Here is a 13,776-nt window from a genome sequence, read left to right as displayed (position 1 = left end):
ACTGTTTTTTATATTCATTATATATCTTTAACATACCACATATCATAGATTCTAAGATGCTCTGGTACTGATCCTGGTACTGCTTGTCACAACTATGACTAAGTCATCATCATCAGCTTTAAGATGCATCCTGACTTCAGAGAGATAAAAATGTTAAACAATGTGCTACTTACATACACTTAAATGCTTACTTACAATTTTATTGCAGTATAAAAGAAAAATTATGATCTGCATATAGTATATACTAAACAGAAATATACTTACTGATTCGTTTCTGTTTATATTAAGTAGCTTGTATTTTAAATACTTTGTATTATGCAGAAATCCTTGGTGAACTGTAAAGTAGGTGTTGAGTGCTTTAGCTAATTCTAGGAAATTGTTTAGGGTCTTGAATGGGTGGAAATTCACTGTGATTCTTCCTACTCAAAATAAAATAAGGGGCACCACTTTCCAAAAACTTGCCACACATACATAAAAAAGATGTATCTCAATATATTGAAACACATATATGTAATAAAATTATAAAAATATAAAAAATGAAACACAAAATTAAAACTAGTGATTACTTCTGGGGCAGAGGAAAGAATGGGAAGCAGAAACAACTCCATTAAGTAACAACACAGAAAAATCCACATTTGTTAAAAACAAAGACAATGAATCACATCTACACTATATAGTCACGAGGAAAGATCTGAAAAGGTACACAACAATCTGTTAAGAGTAAAGCTGTCAAGGCAAACTTTCACATTGTATTTTATATTCCGTATTTTTCTTCAATGTTTTTGTAATGAGCATTTGTGATTTTTAAAGTTAATAAAAAGGAAGTAAAATAGTTAATGTTGGGGAAGGAAATGGCAATACAATCACTGTTAAAGTTCTCTGACATACTATATTCCACAAAAATACAATGATTTAGATTATGAGTCATTCTTCAGGAAAATATGGACTAGGGTGCATTACATCCAGTTTGTAGATAATGAGCTGAATTAGCTAGCATATGATGTGACCAAAAACCTCATACTGAAAAGTTCCATTCAAAGTAACATCTAAAAATCTTGCAAATACCTCTATTTTCTCATACCACTTACACTGGTATGTTACCCAGTACACTTTCCATTTCTTCCTTTCCCTTCTTTCACTCTTTTGTTTAATTTTATTGGAACAGCATGCATTGAACACCTATCTACATACCAGGCAACACGCTAGGTATTGGCAGTACCAAAATAAATAGATACAGTCCCAGTTTTCAAGAAGCTTTTTAGATACAGCAGCACTATCTAATACGATTTTTTGCAATGTTGGAAATGTTCTGTATTTGCACTGTTTGGTATAGTAGCCATTAACAGCCTGTAGCCACTGAGCATTTGAAATGTGGCTAATGTGACCAATGAATTTTTATTTAATTTAAATGAGTTTAAATTTAAATAGCTAATTGTGACTAGTGCCTATGGCACTGGACAACACAAGTCTACAGGAAGACAAGGAGGAATAAACACAACTACAATGTATTAAGGTAAACACTAAACTAGAAATAGAAAGGCTATGAAACAAAGGGAAAGGAACATTGAGCCCACCATAAGGCTCCGGTATCTGGAAAAACGGATACTTAAATCACACGAAGACAGATGAGGCATTACATAAAAATAACCAAAATAAGTAAACCCTCCAGGTGTAAAAGTGCATGGTAGGGAGATTAAAAGCAGTTTTGTATTACTAAATGGGAAAATCTACTACAAAGGGTAACAGGAGAGATACTGAAAAGGTAAATGTATGTAAGGAGGCCAGAATGTGAAAAGACTACATGTAATATTTAGAAGCTTGAATATATTACATAAAAAAGGGAAAGCCACTGATTAAATTGGTAATAAAGAGGTTTACATTTGTGCATATTCATAGATAGGGTAAGTCAGCCTAAATTAGAGGAAGATAAGAAAATGCTTACAAAATCTGAAGTTGCATTTCCTTGAAAAAAGCTTGACAATCCAAAAATGAATCATGAGCCATATAAATTTTTTTAATCTGAAATAATATGCCCGTCTATCTCTGCAAATAAACTTCAACTACTGTATTCAAATTTCAAATACCTCACTGGACTTAAATTTATCTTAAGAAAGAAAACACACAAAGTAGATACCACCATAAAAATCAATACTTCAAACCATGCCTATTTAGAAGTCACTATCCTTAGCACTGAGCTGAGGGGAGGTACCTTCCTAAACTAAGTTCATAAGGCTTTAATCAGGTCTGTAAGGAGATGAGACCTGGAAAAATGTTACAAAAATTCTTGTTAAACTCTGGAATATTAGCCTATTAACAGGATGTTCGAATAAATATAAAACATTAAGTGCCCCCCAAAAGTAAAAGCCTTCAAGAATAAACGAGAATGGTTATAAGCATAGACACAAAGAAATTCTACTTTATCCATGAAAAATAAATTTCCTCCCAAATAGAATTTTTAAAAATCCAAAATAATTTTCATCAATTCAGAACATTTAAGTCCTCTCTTCTAGCTATTTTGAAATATACAATACCTTGTTAACTACAGTCACCCTACTCTGCTATGGAAAATTAGAATTTATCACTCTCTGTCCCTTTTCTCTTTTGTTTTTACTTAGTGATGCTAAATGCATATTGAAGTATCCTTGGAAACAGCTGTTTAAAGCTAGATTGTAAAATTATTTTATTTTCAAATCCTGCTCTGAGAAGTGCATGTGTAGAAAGAGAATTATCTGTTTGGTATGATGTTGACTATAGTAAGAATATAAAAACTCTTAGTACTACCCAGTACAAATACAAATGGTACTTTAGTGATGAACATTCCTTTGAATTTCCCATACATTCTTATATACACATTCTATACATGTAACAAAATACCACATATACCCCATAAATATGTACAATTATGTATCAATAAATGAAGAGAGAAAAGGGAAAATATTTTGAGGCAGCAAAACCCTAACCAAAAACGTGTTTTCTAGGTATATTCAAAAACCTGGATTATTTGTAATAATGTGACTGGAACAATGGATACTTTGAGTGTAGAATGAGCAAGAATAAGCAAATCTCTTCATGTACAAAACATAATTCTGCTTTCTTTCTAAAGCATAAATTTTGGAATTCTATATTAATATGGTTCCATGAAACAAATTAACTATGGTGTGTAATCACATAAAAATTCTACATTCACACGTTGCAAATTGGATTATGAGCACTGAAAAGCCACATAATTCAGAATCACCAAATTATTGGCAGAAGTCCAAGAAGTGTGACCAATTACAATCTTATAAAAGTCAAGGTAATTAGAAGTGGTTGGGAAGTAGGAGCTACTAACCAACATAGCCTGCTAATTATTTGTACCTGAGTTCTTGAGTACAAATAATTAGCAGGCTATGCTGGTCAAGTCTATGAGGACAGCTCAGAAGAAAGGTTACAGAGAAAACTGATTCAGCATAGCCTCAGTTTTTTTCTGGCTTATTAAAATCATAAAGATTTGGCAAGAAATTTTAGATACCAAGTTAGGAGAAATTCTAGAAAGGTTAAATATGACATTATTTTTAATTAGGAACAGTGCCTACACCAGAACCCAGATCTTATAATCAAAGGCTCTCTGTTGTACTATACCCCAAAAAGACTTAATTTACAATTTGCTCCACTGCACACTTTTCCAATATGAGGGAAGAAAAGATTACGGGGCTAAAACAAATGGTTAGCAGATAAACAGTTAACCAAAGCTGCTACTATCACACCGGTTGCCTTTGCAACCTAGAGGGAATTAACTGATGAGCAAAAGGGAGTGTGGGAGGTTGGGAGTTTGGACATGTATCTATGCAAGAAGCCTAAAAGTTTATTTCTACTCAAGCTTTAAAGTATTCTGTATTCTGGATCACTAAATAAATGTGATTAACAGATCACTACCAAATGAACAGAAAATATTTCCTTTAAAAAGTTAAAATTCAAATATGTTTGTTTTCTTTAAGTCACTGTTTAATAGCACAATCTTTAAAATTCACCTTCCTTTTAAAGCTCAGAAATAGAACTGTTGTATTTCAACTATTCTTTCAGCATTCCTAAACAATGATTAAGGAATGGATATTATTAACCACCCTATTTAATGAGAAAACAAGAATCCAGCATTTTAAGGACAGCAAACTATTAACAAATTCAGTACAATTTGGGTCTCTGAGCACCCTAGGTTTCTCATTTCTATTTCTTCTACACTCTATTCAATCTTGTCTACATTTCTGTATATATACTTTGTTATCCAAAACACAGCACAAGGGTTTCAGGTTTAGTCTTCCAGGAATAATACACATAAATGCAATCAATGCTTTTGATTTTACCAGCTCTGAATCCCGCCATGAAATCATAAATTGTTTATCATATAATCTAAGTTTTGACAAATATCTCAGAAAACCTGATACAACACTAAAGTAATATGTATTATGAATATGCTTTATTTTGAAAAGTGTTCCCAACTATTTCAACTATCATTTGAAAATGTACATAATTTAAAATTATAAGCCCAAATTTTCAAATTGAGGTGTATCCAATTTGCTGTTTCCAATTACATGTAACACATTTAAACAGTTTCAATGTAGCTATGAGACTAATAGAGAAAAAAAGAAAAAAAAAAAGACTGGTCTTACCTGGTAGTTTCTTTTCTCAGATAATGTATGTCCATCAGTCCTCACCATAGAGTCGTGTCCTTTCCTCACAGTACCGGAGGCAATCAAATAGAACTGTCACTCAAGGGTCGTGTCACAGGAAGGACCGCCCACCAGTTCTCCCTCTAGAGTGGAATTATCCAAAAGCCATCAAAATTACTAACATGCAAATATATCAACAGCAGCAAAAATATTCAATATGATAAACAGAAAACAAAAAACAAAAATTAATTGTTCTATACTCTAACCAGTCTTCCTCTCAACCATTTTCCTGGGCTAGACTGGCAGATATACTTTATTTGCAAGAGAAATTATTAAATAGGAAAAATTCTTCCTTCCCACTTCTACTTTCTTCAATTAAGACTGTCTGCCAGACATCACATACAAGGGAGAAATTTACAGTGAATAAAAGTGAAGTGGACAAAAAAGTTTATCCTTTCCACAACTGACATATTTTTTCTTTTACATGAATCTTCTGCAGTTATCTCAAAAATATAAAATTCAGATTCAATCATTTAACTACAAATCCTTCCCCTCCAAATGCTTATATGGTGATACCAGAAATATAAGTTATTCACACAGCTTCTGATTCATTCTGTGTAGGTTTATTCCCATGCAACAAAGTAGAAATGCAACATATATTCTTAACATGATTAAGAGATGCAAACCTAACTCAATATTCGATTAAACTTTACTCTAAAAAGAAGAGCAAAAAATGTTAACTTCATTGATGATTTTGTCTCTCAGTCCTCCAAGTTCATGCATACTCCAATAGGAAATTCCATTTTTTACAGTGGGGAAAAAATAACGGGGCTTATTTCTTAAACTGCAGAGAGGTAAATAAGTCCAAAATGACTAGTTGCTATGCACCCAAGGTACCACCTCCCACCTCCCCACCAAAAAAAACCACTGAAGCTGAGGTGACAGTCACAAGAAATGCTATCTTTAAAAAGAATATGAAAATGAGAGTTCAAATATTCAAAAGTGGGTCTACAAAGAATTTGTAAGTATACGTTTTTGTAAGTATACATTTTCAATACAGGTATCTCTTACCTAAATTTTGTTAAACACTGCCCCCAGGAAGTAGTATGTATACCGACTGAACTAATAATCTTGCCAGCCACTAAAGATTATATTCAAATTCAGAGCAATTATTTAATGTCAACAAACATTTTGTGAGGAGATAATATCTAATCTATAATTTATAAGGAGAGTGAATCAGTATTATTAAAACCAACAAACACACTTACACATATATATGGAGCACCTCTAAAAAGCAATCTTTTTACACCAGAACATGTTTTTCTTTTAAAAAAACAAATCGTTCAAAATTAATATTACTAAATTTAAGTTTTAAAAAGAACCTACGTGACAAAAAATTATCTTCTGGCTCCTCTTTTATGATTGAACACAAAGGTAGCAGGAGTTGTATTTTTACTTGTGTGATTACCTTACAGTGTACATTTAGCTGAAATACTTCAAGATGTCAGGCTCTGTGACAAACATGTAATTATTCATTACCAAATTTGTAAGTACCTTTGGAATTAAGAATTTCTTTTTCAAAAATAACACAGGAATAAAGTTTTTAAAGCATATTTACTACTATAAATGTAATCTTTATCATTTAGCAAGCAATGAGGTTATTCATAAGGAAAAGCTACCAAGTGAACTGGATATTCAGGAATAGTTAAATGATGTGCATTTGGCTCCAAATCAAATTTTCACGGTTATCACAAAAAGAGAGCAAGATTATTTTATTATGCATCCCCTAAATATTAACCCTGTTTCAATATTAGTGTTGTATAATATTAAATTTTAAAGTACTACTTGCCTTATTACATTAATACATACATAGTGACTCTGAATTTAGCAGATAATAACGCAAAATTTCATTTCAGTACTTACAGAATAAAATGTTTTCCTTCTTAAATAATATTTAGGGTTTACGAATTACCTTCTGATTATATTAATTTCAGCAAAAGAATGTTAGAAATCTATAATCACGTAAGGTAATTTTCAACACCCTAATGCTGTATACATCTTTAACACAACCTAATTATACACAAAAGATAATAAGGACTAAATTTTATATGCTAAGTAAACCATAACAATACACATTCATATTTAATCTGTAAAAATTTACCAGATAAAAGTTCACTTTAAAGAATTATGGATTTTCATATAGAGGCAAAATCTGTTTATTATTTGCTTTGTTTGTCCTTCTGGGGATAACTGGAAATATTTCATGGCCTGGAGTTTCAATCCATAGCCACTATATACTCTAATCAATATGGGAGCTAATATTCTATACTGAACTAAGAATCATTATCTCCTTTTAATTAACAAAAGAGAAAAATGACTTAAGGCACTATATTTTCTTCCAAATAAACATGAAAAGTTAACAACTGTCACCACTATGTTCATTGTATTATATTAAATAAAAATATTCAGCGATAAATTGTTGATAACCTTCATATTGGAAATGAAAAGATGTACAGTAAGTCAAAGAGAGACACACTATGTGAAAAGGAACAAGCATGAGAGACAGCATGCACTCTAGGTGCCAAAATTTATTAAGGTTTATACACTGTTTTCCCACTAAGTCTGACAATATTCAAGAATTCAGAAAAGACAAATATTTGCAAAACTACACGGAAATTTTCTATAAGGCAAGGATGCCTTTCATGATGAAAAAAGAGGCTATGTTTATCCTTCTACCTTAAATAACCAGAAAATTACATAAAATATATGAAACAAAGATTTCCAGACATCAGACAACAATCATCTCAGGACAGAGATCAGCAAGAAAAATGAACAAATATAGTGCACCCAGCTAGCTCACTGCCTGTAGAGTTTTGAGGCTGAAGCACAAGGAGGAGAAACTGGAACTAATTTTTTTATTGGATGAAAACTATAAACTCACAGATCCAAATTCAACAACTTCGAAAGAGAGTAACAACAAAACCACATGATCATTAACATTTCAGAGTAAAATTACTGCAAAACGGCAATAAACAAGAATCTTAAAGCAGGGGGAAAAATACAGAGGAATAAAGGTAGGAATGACATCAGACTTCTCATCAGAAACAATGCAAATCAGGAGAGTGATTCCATATATTTAAAGTATAGAAAAGAAAAAGAAAACTATCAACAAAGAATTCTAAGCCCAGCTAAAATATCTTTCAAAAATGAAGGTTAAGTATAGCCATATTAGAAGAAGGTTAGGCAGTTTCTTATAAAGGTAAATACAAGCTTACCATACAACTCAGCAACTACGCCTCTAAGTATTTACCAGTATGGATTGAAAACAGGTTCACACCAAAACCAGTACATGTATGAAGACGTACTTCATTCCAGTGAAGATGTGATGCCCTTTAGGACGTGAATGGACAAATAGATTAACTACACAACAGAATAGTATCAACAACAAAAAGGAACAAGCTGTTAATTCATGCAAGATGGATGAATCTTAAGTGCATTTTTGCTATAGGAAAGAAACCAGACCCCAAAGGCCACACGCTGAACAATTCCATTAATATGACATTATGGAAAATACAAAATTACAAAGACAAAAAATAGATCAATTCTTTCTCTCTGGCCTTAGTTTCCTAAGCTGTAAAATAAAATGACTTAGATGAATCTTTAAAAATGCATGCAGATTAACTTTTCCTTTATTTAAACTTTTTAACAAACTTTTCCCATGAGTTTTCCCCTCATTGCACTTCAATACTCAACAGTATATAAACAATGCCTAAATATTTTGGAGGGTGAAAATAGTATCTAAAATATCTGTAATCTGGCAGTCATTACTAGACTCAAAGTTAAAACATGAATTTGGTCAGGTTAAGACAGCTGAACCAGCTGAACAGGCTTTGTTTTTTTTTTTTTTTAAACGAAAGACATTATATTCTAGGGTGGCTATTAATTAGGACAAACTATAAGATGTGACCAATTTCACTGGAGCTCAATAACATGTGCAGTATATGCACTTAGCTATTATCTTTAAAATCAGGATTCCTCAAACTCTAGAACTGTATCAAGCAATGTTTTCTTAATAGGTAGACTGCAATCACAAAAATATTTCCTTGCCCTTAAGAACTTTTTGTTTTATCACATGGATGTTTTAAAAATTCTGAGTTGATGAGAAGATGAAATAAAATTAAATAAAACTCAAGAATTTCAGTGAAATAAAAATAAAACTCAAGAATATCATACTTGGTCTGGGAAAATTGCCATATTAAAAACAATTTCTCTGAGTATTTTAGTAATATAGGTTTCACAAATCTGTAATTAACATGTAAAATGAAAAGTTGCCTATATGTACAAAGAAAAACAAATACAACTTAACAATATTCTATTGAAATAAATTTGCTCTCTGTATGTCATAATTTAACGTTTTATAACAATGTTGTATGTGTCTTCCATTTTCTATAATGGTATTACTTTTAACACAACTGTATAGTTTTCTTATCCATACTCCAAGGAGGATTCTAGGCATCTGACATATAGAATTTACTATAAAATCAGGTCTATCTAAAATGCCCACCATCTCGAGACATAGACATTTTCTTCTACTGAGGCTTAAAAGTCTCAAATGAAGTGAGTACCATAAGGGGAATCCTGCTGAACTTAAACAACAAAAGTTCAAAAATTTCTGAACCACAGGTTTGAAAATTAAAAGCTCATTTGATTTGAGCGTAAATAAAATTGGGGTCTGAAATACAGACAATAGGGGCTCTTTCTAGTCTTTTTGCTGCCTGAAATGTACATATATTTACACAAGTTGCTTAGCTTCTGTGAGACTTAATTTCCTCATATTATAAATAAAAATAATATATCTGCATAGTCTAGTTCATGGTTTAGAGAAAAAGCAGCCAGTGAGGGAGATGAAAACCAGACAGTATGGTAGACATCCTCAAAGTTAACTGGAATTAAGTGGTTCAAAGAAAAACGTAATAAACTGTTTCAAAATGCTGTTGATTTAAAAAAAATGAGAAATAATCTTTGGATTTAGCAGCATGGAGATCACCTATCTGGTAATCTTTAAAAGAATAGTTTTGGTGAAACAGTAGAAATAAATGCATTAACTAAACTGGATTCATGAGAACAGGAAAAGAGAAACTGGAGACAAAGAACAGACATCATTTTCAAGATGTTTCGCCATAAAAGTGAAAAATGGGAATAGCTGAAAAAAATATAGCATTGAGAAAAGTTTTTTTGTTTGTTTTTAATGACAGGAAAAATTATGCACAGAGGGAAATGCTGCTGATACAAGATAGAGAGAGAGAAATTACTGGAGTGATGACTTTGAGCAGATGTGGATGGCATTAATAAGAAAAAGTGGCCTTAGAGAGGCACAAAGATATATCATCAATAGGAACAGAAAAAAGTAAGGCAGTAAATAGGAATAGATTTAGGCAGGCCATAGTAATACAAGCTATGGAAGTTCTCATTCAGTTGCTTCTGTTTTCTTAGTAAAATAAGAAATGAGGTTGTCAGGTGAGCATTAAGAATATGAGAGGAACTGTTAGAGGTCTGAGGAGGGAGGAAAAGGTCTTCTAAGAAAGGGAGAGTGAAGGGATTAGAGGAATGACAGTAGGTAAAATTGCCAACTAGCACTAAGGACCCATGGGAGGTTGGTGTTCTCCAGTCACACACAAGTACAGAAACAGCATAGGTAGAAGTAGAGTTAACCAAAACTCATGAATATTAAGAAGCATGAGAGAAGCAAGGGAACTAAGAGTATAAGCAATATAGTGATTATTTATGATAGGTAAGAAAAGGTATCTCAGTAAGTACTAGCCATATTGCCTTTTTTCGTGTTTTTCAAACACATCCAGTCAGTTCTCAATTTAGGGCCTTTACATTTGCTACACCTTTTCAATGATCTTACCCCAAATCTCCAAATGCCAAACTGGTTCTTGACATTAACATGTTTGCTTGATGATCTCTTTTCAGAAAGACCTTCAATAACACCCAACTGTCTGAATTTTGATCTCATTTGTTTTCTGTCTGAGTTCCATAAGCAGAAGAATCTTGTCTATTAAGCTTATCACTGTTATCACAATTACCTACAATAAGTGACACATAACAGATTTTTTTTTCCAGTAATGGCTATAAGCAAATAACAGATAGATTTTACTGAATAAATGAACCACAAAAAAATATCAAATCCTTCACTAACTTTAATTTTATGAAAACATCATTTTCCTTACAAGGACTGCAGCAGAAGCATCTTGTCTAGCTCAAAAAAACTAGCAACCAAAAGGTTAATTTTAAAAGTTGGTTCCTGCCAAATCAAATACTTTTAAAACATAAATGTACATTTATTTCCCTTTGATAGTTTGATGTAGGACAAGTTTTTTGAGTGCAGGAGTAGTAATTAACTTTTCACATGATCTTTTTTTATATAATGCACATCTATAATGCATCATATGTCCACTTTCTGTTGTTTAAAGTTGAACAAGACCTTAAAGACAATTAAATAGCAAAATCTCTCTGAAATTTTACAAATATTTTCCAGTTTTTAAACAGCTGTCTCACCACAGCAAACACTCCTGGTTGACCCTCTAAAAGCTCTTCTATCTGTGACCACCACAGTTGTCCAAATATTCAAACTTTCCCACATGGTTCAAGGGTAAATGCTGGTTGGGCAAAGTGGCCCCTGCCTGTAATCCCAGCACTCTGGGAGGCCAAGGCAGGTGGATGACCTGACGCCAGGAATTCAAGACCAGCCTGGCCAACATGGCAAGACCCTGTCTCTATTAAAAATATAAAAATTAGCCAGGCATGGTGGGGTAGGGGGCACCTGTAATCCCAGCTGCTCAGGCAGGAGAATCGCTTGAACCCAGAGGCAGAGACTGCAGTGGGCCAAGATGGTGCCACTACACTCCAACCTGGGCGACAGAGATCCTGTCTCAAAAAAAAAAAAAAGAAGACTGATTTATGAAAGGGCATTTGAACCAATCCTGGCTAGTGAGACATAAGGGAAAAACCTTATAATGGCAGGATTTTAGGAAAGGAGAAAAAAACAGCCCCTCTTGGCCAGGTGCGGTGGCTCAAGCCTGTAATCCCAGCACTTTGGGAGGCCGAGGCGGGTGGATCATGAGGTCAAGAGATCAAGACCATCCTGGTCAACATGGTGAAACCCCGTCTCTACTAAATATACAAAAAATTAACTGGGCATGGTGGCGCGTGCCTGTAATCCCAGCTACTCAGGAGGCTGAGGCAGGAGAATTGCCTGAACCCAGGAGGTGGAGGTTGCAGTGAGCCGAGATCGCACCATTGCACTCCAGCCTGGGTAACAAGAGCGAAACTCTGTCTCAAAAAAAAAAAAAAAAACAGCCCCTCTTTCCCCAATAGGTGTTGTTTTATCAGAATAGCACAACTAGAGGACTATATCCATCTTGTAACCATAAAGAAAGTTAGACTGTGGACAAGCTGACACTCACAATAGCAGAACAAATAGAAAGAATCTGACCCTGGTATTAATTATTAAACCACTGCATTAACCAACCATACAAAAGCTTCCATTCCTCCAGATAAGTGAGAAAATAGTTTTCCATACTGTTTAGTCACTTGAACCAAAAGCTTCCTAAACTGGGCTTATCCACACTTAATCCTTTAGCAATCTGTAAAGAACTTTATATAATGTCCTTCCAAAGCATTTACTGTGCTCCTTAAAACAACAGTTCTGTTTTTCTATGCTCCTATTTTATTCGCTTAGATTAAATTTAAAGTAAAAATTACGTTAACACTGGCATAAAAACGGATTCTTGTTAGGCATATAACTAACCTGGTGGAGAAAAGGGTACAAGGGTAAACCAAGTAGTTTACTAGGCTCAGAATACTCAGGACTATAAGAATCTAAAATAATGGTTTGTTTAAAAGAGCAGGTCAGTTAAATGTAGGTTTAAGAATATCGGTTACAGCAGGGCGCAGTGGCTCATGCCTGTAATCCAGCACTTTGGGAGGCCGAGGCAGGTGGATCACGAGGTCAAGAGATCGAGACCATCCTGGTCAACATGGTGAAACCCCATCTCTACTAAAAATACAAAAAATTAGCTGGGCATAGTGACGCTTGCCTGTAATCCCAGCTACTCAGGAGGCTGAGGCAGGAGAATTGCCTGAACCCAGGAGGCGGAGGTTGTGGTGAGCCAAGATCGCGCCATTGCACTCCAGCCTGGGTAACAAGAGCGAAACTCCGTCTCAAAAAAAAAAAAGAATATCGGTTACAAACATATTTTAGTATACATCATCTTTATGTAACACATGGATATGAGGAGGAGGAAGGCAGCTAAAAAGCCCTATAAAAACTTAAGACTTACATTTCTAGGAAAGGCATTAAAATTAGAGTAAACCTAGACTCAAAGAAGGCAGCATATGAGTCTACTCTAAGACAGTGTCACCATACTATTAGTATAATGAACTTTTACCTCAGTATGTGTTGCTTCACTGCTACTGAATTGAGAGTATTTGAAAAACTATGCAATTCAAAATTTTCAGGCAGTGCAGAAAATTGTTTGCTTTATTTATCTAAACATGAAGTGTCACCTTATCATGTGTTATACTAAGGATAACTATAGCAGCTTGTCATTTATAGGGGATACAATATTCCTTGTTAAGAAATACTAAGTAACTAAACAAATTACCTCATAAAGAAATTTACCAGATTTTGAAATTAGTATTAAATAATAAAATGGTCAAAAATCATTGATATTAATAATCAGAGACACTTCTAACTTCCTTCCAAAAATACTGAGCCCTACTATATGCCATGCAGTAAATACCTGTGTTTGCCAATTGTTCTGAACGGATATATAAAGCACTAATTACAATTAACACAAGGTCACAAATGGAATAATATTCAAACCTTTATTAGCAATACTTTTTCACTAAGGAATGTATTTCATATGTATTACACATAACTTACGTTAACCTAACATATAGTTGGCACTAAGCTAAATGTCTCCTGGGCTGGAAAAGACAGAATTCTTAACCAGGTTCCATAATCTTCAGTCTTTTGACTGAATGCAAAGGGTGCGTGAACTTGGCTGGGGTAAATCAGTTAGATCTTTATTTTACAAACCTCTAAATGAAATTTAGTATTTCC

The 13,776-nt window shown here is 33.6% G+C and overlaps 1 protein-coding gene across 18 annotated transcripts in view; it reads right to left on the bottom strand.

The window, feature by feature from the left end:
• Positions 1 to 13,776, bottom strand: part of CNOT2 (CCR4-NOT transcription complex subunit 2) — a 105,601-nt gene that overhangs the window by 66,921 nt on the left and 24,904 nt on the right. For 15 of the 18 annotated variants that reach the window (XM_078336867.1, XM_078336861.1, XM_078336866.1 and 12 more), the window contains one exon: positions 4,647 to 4,789. The exons of 2 other annotated variants lie outside the window; for them this stretch is intronic. Coding sequence is in view for 4 of the 16 variants with exons in the window: in XM_078336861.1 (XP_078192987.1) it covers positions 4,647 to 4,694 (48 nt within the window). In the remaining 12 variants the exon portion in view is untranslated. Of the gene's footprint in view, positions 1 to 4,646; positions 4,790 to 13,776 lie in introns of those variants that run through there. One more of the 18 variants, XM_078336874.1, reaches the window with a different exon arrangement.

This window comes from Callithrix jacchus, chromosome 9 (genome assembly GCF_049354715.1).
Source record: "Callithrix jacchus isolate 240 chromosome 9, calJac240_pri, whole genome shotgun sequence".
Lineage (NCBI taxonomy): Eukaryota > Metazoa > Chordata > Mammalia > Primates > Cebidae > Callithrix > Callithrix jacchus.
Note: the sequence above shows the minus strand (reverse complement) of the source record. Positions and strands in the feature narration are given on the sequence as shown.